Below are 7,357 nucleotides of genomic sequence, written 5' to 3'. Positions count from 1 at the left end.
TTTTTTTTTTTTTTTTTTTTTTTCCTGAGATGGAGTCTCGCTCTGTTGCCCAGGCTGGAGTGTGGTGGTGCTATCTTGGTTCACTGCAAACTCGCCTTCCTGGGTTCACACCATTCTCCTGCCTCAGCCTCCCGAGTAGTTGGGACTACAGGTGCCCGCCACCACACCCGGCTAATGTTTTATATTCTTAGTAGAGATGGGGTTTCACCGTGTCAGCCAGGACTGCCTGCTTTTATTCTGGCCACGCTGGCAGCTGATTAGATGGTGCCCACTCAGATTGAGGGTGGGTCTGCCTTTCCCAATTCAGTGACTCAAATGTTAATCTCCTTTGTCTGCACCCTCACAAACACACTCAAGATCAACACTTTGCATCTGTCAATCCAATCAATTTGACATTTAGTATTAACTATCGCAGTGGGAGAATGACCTCTTCTATTATCAAACTTACAGAGACCAAAGTAATATTGCCCTGCACTGCAGCATGGGACCAGAACGACTGTTTGCCAGTCATGCGTACTACATCCAAAGTGCCATTTTCCTGGTCTAGACTTCAGTGATATTGTTCAGATTCACGTGAACTCTTGAATGGACCTCCGTCAAGTCGTGTTGATTGACATTCAATGCCTACTTTACCCTGATTGTCCAATAACTGATAAGCTCTCTACCCTCAACCCCATATATCAGCCTTGTTAGATTTCTAAGGAAGCCTGAACTCAACGTTTCATTGGCCTTTGAGTCTCTCTTTCCCCACACCCTCAGTCTCTCCCAGGAGGGGGCTTCTCTGCTCTACCTCCATGCACCACGACATCCAGACGCAGTTCAGAGATAGCAACGCGGAAGAATAATATTGCTGACAAAAGCAATGGGACAAATAATGAGGTGAATTCCCTCCTAGCATCCTTTTCAGCATATCAGGCTGTAGAATCGGTTGGAACCACAAATCAAGCAAACCACTGCACTAACTAGAGATGGCCCTGTTGCCAGCAATAATCAGTCCAGGCTCTTCCCCACCCCTAGAGCTGCTGACCAAGCAGGGATCAGCAGTGGCCAGAAGAAAAACTGAACTGTCAGATGCAGTGCTGGAACTGCAGGCCAGTGTCCAGCGGCTGACCCCTGGGTGCTCTGACCTGTGCCAGAGCTGGAATAAATTATTTGAGATGCCTAAACCAGAAGTGTGTTTTCCTGAGTACACCACCACATCAAAGGAGAATTTATTTCTTACCTCTTTTGTACCTGCAAAGGTACTGTTTGGAGCAGTATTGGGGCTGTTTCCTGACCTAACTTTCCATTGCAAAGGGGAAGCTTTGGCCGAGTGTGGTGGCTCACTCCTGTAATCCCAGCACTTTGGGATGCCAAGGCGGGTGGATCACGAAGTCAGGAGATCAAGACCATCCTGGCTAACACAGTGAAACCCCGTCTCTACTGGAAAAAAAAAAAAATTGGTGGCATGGTGGAGGGCACCTGTAGTCCCAGCTAGTCCGGAGGCTGAGGCAGGAGAATGGCATGAACCCAGCAGGTGGAACTTAAAGTGAGCCGAGATCACGCCACCGCACTCCAGCCTGGGCGACAGAGCAAGACTCCATCTCAAAACAAAATTTTTTTTAATAAATAAATAAATAAGGGAAAGCTTTGCCTAAGATCTACAATCAGCTGTAGCAGACTAAGCAGTTCAGCAGTCAGAAATTAAATCTCCAGAAATACCCTCATCAATCTACAGTCCAACTAATGCAGGAAGGTGGGGTCCTGGACCCAGGAGAAAATGTCGGGGGAAGAATCAATTAGTGTCAGTATCCCTATTTCTATATCTATGGTCCTCCTTCCCCTGACTCCCAGAATATCCACGGTCTGCGCATTTGCAGTTCATGGGACCAGGAACCATCCTGCCTGTTAAACTGGAGCTGGGAAAGAGCCCCGGCTGCTTCTTGATTAGAGAAGTTGATTAATCTTTTGAAGCTTCAGCTCCTGACAGCAGAAGCCATATCCACCTTCCACACAGGGTCAAAGCTCAGATGTAGACATGGAATCGCCGTGGTTTTATAATTGTAGTTATTAAAAGGGGGAGGTCAGCACGACGTCTGTCACCTCTGTAGTTAGCAGTGGCCCAGGGCACCTGCTCACCTGGGGAAGAAACACTTCCTCAACCTCCACCTCCCAGGCTCAAGAGATCCTCCTGCCTCAGCCTCCTGAGTAGCTGGGACTACAGCCATGCACCTTGTGCCACTACACCTGGCTAATTTATATATGTGTGTATATATATGTGTGTGTTTATATGTGTGTGTGTGTGTGTGTGTGTGTGTGTGTATATATATATATATGTATTTGGTATCTAACGCCTGGATACCCCAGGGTCCAGGAAACCTTGGACAAGAACTGGGCCAGCTGGGCTGAAGAGAGCTGGCTTCAAGCATGGCTCCAGCGACCTGGTGGTTAAGTTTCCTTAGAGAACACAGTGCGTGAGCAGGCTTATGTCACCCGGGACTGACATTCCTCACTCTGATGAACGCTGAGCAGTCAAGCCCAGCTTCAAGGGGGCCAAGAACCCAAGCAGCAAAACCTGACAGGCTTTCCGAGGCTCGCCTGGAGCCTGGCTGTGTGTCCCTTCCCCTTCCTGTGGGAGAGCTCGGTTGCTCTCCCGCTGATGGCGCTGGCATTTCCTCCAAGTGGGAGGTGCTCAGGGACCCCCTCAGTCTTCTCTCTTCTACCCTCAACTTTTCCCCTAAGTGCCAGTCATCTTCCCATGAGAACAATGTCCCCAGATTTGTATCCCATCAAAATCTCATTCTCACACATGTCAGGATTCTTTCTTAATGCTGACATAGATGGGATCCCTCGCCAGCAGCAATGCAGATTTGGGATAGTCCTTTGGAAAATGGTTTAGAAATGACAGCCATCACCACAAACACAAAAACATGTTCTTCCTGAATTCAGCAGGCTCGCCAGTGGGGATGCTGTCCAAGGCAGCGAGCCTCAAGGTGGGAGAGGGCCATGTGCCCAGAGCCTGCTGTGGAGTTGGGGGAGTCGGGGCCTCGGGAGAAGACTCCATAGAGCCACCCACCTGCCTTTGGGGCCTGTGTCTGCCACCTGCTCCCTGTGTGAGGCCACTCCCTCGGCCTCCTGGTCTGCATGCCCTGAGAATGAGAGGAGCGCACGTATATCTGTAAAGCACTGAGAACAGCACGGGGGAGTGGAAAGTGCCCTGCTGGTGTGGCTGCGGGGGTAGTTGTGCTTGTTCTTTCAGCACAGAATCAGGGCGAACCCTAAAGTCCAACAGTGGCAGAATAGCCAGTGGCATACATCCATGTAGTGCAGCCATTTAAAATAAAAACGTTTGCTTCAAAATCAACATTTACTCTAAAACTCTTGCGAAATAGGATAGTAATCATCTCTTGCCTAAAACTGTATAGCAACACAGAAAAACCACTGTATTATGTTTAGTTTTGATGTCTTTTTGTTGTTGTTGTTGTTGTTGTTGTTGAGACAGGGTCTCCCACTTTTGCTTAGGCTGGAGTGAAGTGATGCTATCTGAGCTCACTGCAACCTCCACCTCCCAGGCTCAAGGCATCCTCCTGCCTCAGCTTCCTGAGTAGCTGAGACTACAGCCATGTGCCATGCGCCACTATACCTGGCTAATTTATATATATATTTGGTAGAAATGGAATTTCACTATGCTGCCCAGACTGATCTCAAACTCCTGATCTCAGTCCACCTGCCTTAGCCTCCCAAAGTGCTGGGATTACAGGTGCACCTGTAATCCTTTAGTTTTTTAAAGCATACACATTTTATCTTATGCAAAATGACAAATGGTCATATAAACATGAGTCAAGGTCTAGAAGATAAAAGAGGACAGACATTTTAACATTTTTGAGTAGGAAAAATAAGAGGAATTATTTTTCTTTGTTTTAGAATTTCATGAGTTGGGCTCACGTTTGTTTAATAATGATGATTCAAGAATGGTCCTATGAAACCATCCTGTTTAGACAGTAGCCATGGTCGGGCATGATGGCTCATTCCTGTAATACCAGCACTTTGGGAGGGCAAGACAGGTGAATCTCCTGAGCTCAGGAGTTTGAGACCAGCCTGGGCAACATGGCAAAACTCTGTCTCTACTAAAAATACAAAAAAATTAGCCAGGTGTGGTGGTGTGTGCCTATAGCCCCAGCTACTCGGGAGGCTGAGGTGGGAGGATCGCTTGAACCTGGGAGGTAAAGGTTGCAGTTAGCCAAGATTGCTCCACTGTACTCCAGCCTGGGTGACAGAGTAAGACCTCATCTCAAAAAAAAAAAAAAAGACAGTGGCTATAAGATGAATCTTGCTAACTCATCTCTGATGTGGCACAGGTATTAACCATGGACCTGTGATAGCTGGTGTGATTGGAGCTCAGAAGCCACAATATGATATCTGGGGCAACACTGTCAATGTGGCCAGTAGGATGGACAGCACCGGAGTCCTGGACAAAATACAGGTAATGCAGTGTGCGGTCTGCGCTGCCTTCATCAACCATGTCTATTCTCTTGGGATCCATAAATAAGTATAATAAGGATACTAATATATTAAAACAAAGGAAAAAAGTAAACCTTGAAATTTACTTAAATCTTTTGGAGAACAATTTTTGGGGAAATGTCAGTTTCTGCATTGACTGTTAACAACAACGAAATTCTAACAATATAAAGGCTATTGCATTTGTGGAAACAAATGATCCAGCAGCAACCAGCATGATGGCACAACAGCCCTGAGCATTCGGTACGGGAGTGGTGCCCTCTTCCACCTTTATTACTTCTCCTGGTGCCAATACCTTGAACAGGACTTTGCAAGCGAGAGGGATCATGCATCCAAAACCAGACACAACCCCCCACCTTCTTCTCTCAAGCTGAATTGGGATGAGGGGAAGTGGTAGGCTGGGGAGAGGTCGGATGTGAAATAGAAGGTTGATATGAATGGCAGTGCTGAAATCCACCCAAGGGGGAGAAAGGAAGGTCTGACAAATGAAAAGCAGTGGTTGGAGAAAACTGAAGTTATTTTGTATGACTATTTCCATTGCTCATTAAATCAATTATAATCATGGTTAAAGTATGTTACAATAGCACTAATAATATATTTTTTAAAGTATTTTAAAATCACTGAAAAGATAATAGAAAAAAAAGTCTGTTACTAAAGCTGTGCTGAAACTAGTCTAATCTTCTCATGCAACTGCTCAGTTGATGATGCTGAAACTATCCCTCAAGCTACAAAAGAGCAGTGGTTCAGCCCAGGGTGACAGTGACAGAATATTCTGTACCCATGTCCTGTGCTCCTCCCACGCGCTGTGGAGACTGCTCAGTTGCCCAGCTAGAGCAAGAATCGTGGGGCGTTGGCAGCCTAGTCTAATCATTTCCTGATGGTACCAAGGCTTCCAGGACTTTCTGCATAAACATCGCTAGCCACTTCCAATGCCCAGGGATGCTCCAGCAATCCTGGACAAGCCCAGTTCTTCTCTTGGCAGGGAAGAGAGGCCTGCCCCTACCAAGGGCTCACTTTCCCACCTGCAGGCCAGCCCATGTCCCCAACACAACACCCGGAATAGTCCAAAGATTTATGGCAGTTTTTAATATGCTTTCCAGCTCCCCAAGAAGCTTTCAAGCACTTGGGATAAGTATCAAAAGCAATTTAAGTGAGGCAGGTCATGGAGAGTGCTCCCTCCTTGAGATCGTAAATCTGCTAGAGGTTGATGGTTGAAATGTGTTTGAGCTCATGTGTGTCTCAAAGAGGATATTGGGCTTCATACAGCTCCACGTGACTCAGGGCAGGTCAGCCACCTGCAGCGGCTCCATTGCCTCTGATCCCTGGAGGGAAAGAAGACAGGTTTCTGCCTGTCACTAGGGAGCCATGTTTGTAGACCTGTGTTTGCTCCCTTAGCACAGGAGCTGGAAGGGCTGCATTTGGGTGGGTTTTTAAACCCGAAGGTGTGGCTTGCTTCCTCACTCCAGTAAGCTCTCTTTTCCATTTATGTGCAAAAAATAGTGGTGAGATGCCAGGAAAATCAAAAACGATGCCCAGACCATTAATAAGCTTCTCCTAGGCCTGAGGAACAGGTTCTTTTTATTAAAGGGCATTTAACTCCCAGCATGCTTTCTAGCCTGGAAACCCCGAGAACAGCAGAGCAAGCCCACTCAGCAACCCTGCGGGCCTCTTCTAGGCCTGGAGGCATAGAAACCAGCGTGCATCGAGATGGACAGCTTCTCCCTCCCGGTTTCCCATTAATCATGCGGCGCTGATTGGTGGGTGGGTTGGCATGACGAACACCAGTGGATAGTTTTAAAATGCCAGTGACATTAGCGCCGGTAAATACCTCAACAGTTAACCCCCAAAGCACCAAAAGATTGGTTTGTTCTCTAGGTGGAAGGTCACTCATCCAATAACCGCAGAATTTGCAAACCTGAGTTTCTTGGTTTTCTTCATCTTCTTTCGGTTCTTATCCAATACGCAAAGCACTCCCTGGGTTCCTGCCCTCCTCCCAGGGTTTGGGCCAGACCAGAGCAGCAGGACTTGGGCATCTGGCGCCTGTGCCTCCCTTTCCTTTCTGCTCTGCTCATCAGGGTCCCGAGGACCCACACGTGGACCTTGTGCTAGGGGCTGTCCTTCCATGACACTGCAGAAAGGTGGATGATTCTTCCATAGCCAGTCCTTGACATCTGTGCATGGAGGATTCGCCCTGGTTCTGGGCATCCCTGGATACTGTCCTGGGCTCTCATGAACACAACCCCTCATGGTTTCCTTGCACTTCTGCCTCTGCCCCCGCAGCAGCATCTGCCCTCAAGGCCCTTCTCAGTCTCCAAGCCCAAGGAGGCTGGAGCTTTGCTGTTGACACGGCCCCCACCTTTGCACCTGCCCCGGGCCACACCACAACCAAAATTGTGCCATAACACCCCTGTGTGCCATCGCAACACTGCTGTGTGCCACGACAATGCTGCTGTGTCCCATAAAAACACTACTGTTTGCCATAACAACACTGCTGTGTGCCATGACAATGCTGCTGTGTGCCATGACAACACTGCCGTGTGCCATAGCAATGCTACCATGTGCCATGACAACACTGCCATGTGCCATAACAATGCTGCCGTGTGCCATGACAACGCTGCTGTGTGCCATAACACTGTTGTGTGCCATAATAATACTGCTACGTGACAGAACAACGGTGCCCTGTGCCATAACAACACTGCTGTGTGCCGTAACAATGCTGCTGTGTGCCACGACAATGCTGCTGTGTGCCATGACAACACTGCTGTGTGCCACAACAATGCTGCTGTGTGCCATAACACTATGTGCCAGAACAACGGTGCCCTGTGCCATAACACTGCTGTGTGCTGTAACACTGTTGTGT

General features: G+C 48.0%; 1 protein-coding gene across 1 annotated transcript in view; it reads left to right on the top strand.

Annotated features, from left to right (window-relative positions):
• Nucleotides 1–7,357, top strand: part of ADCY2 (adenylate cyclase 2 (brain)) — a 215,173-nt gene that overhangs the window by 205,708 nt on the left and 2,108 nt on the right. Inside the window, exon 22 of the mRNA XM_011974827.1 lies at nucleotides 4,338–4,462. Coding sequence (XP_011830217.1) covers nucleotides 4,338–4,462 — 125 coding nt within the window. The remainder of the gene's footprint in view (nucleotides 1–4,337; nucleotides 4,463–7,357) is intronic.

This window comes from Mandrillus leucophaeus, unplaced genomic scaffold (assembly GCF_000951045.1).
Source record: "Mandrillus leucophaeus isolate KB7577 unplaced genomic scaffold, Mleu.le_1.0 Scaffold1491, whole genome shotgun sequence".
Classification (NCBI taxonomy): domain Eukaryota; kingdom Metazoa; phylum Chordata; class Mammalia; order Primates; family Cercopithecidae; genus Mandrillus; species Mandrillus leucophaeus.
Note: the sequence above shows the minus strand (reverse complement) of the source record. Positions and strands in the feature narration are given on the sequence as shown.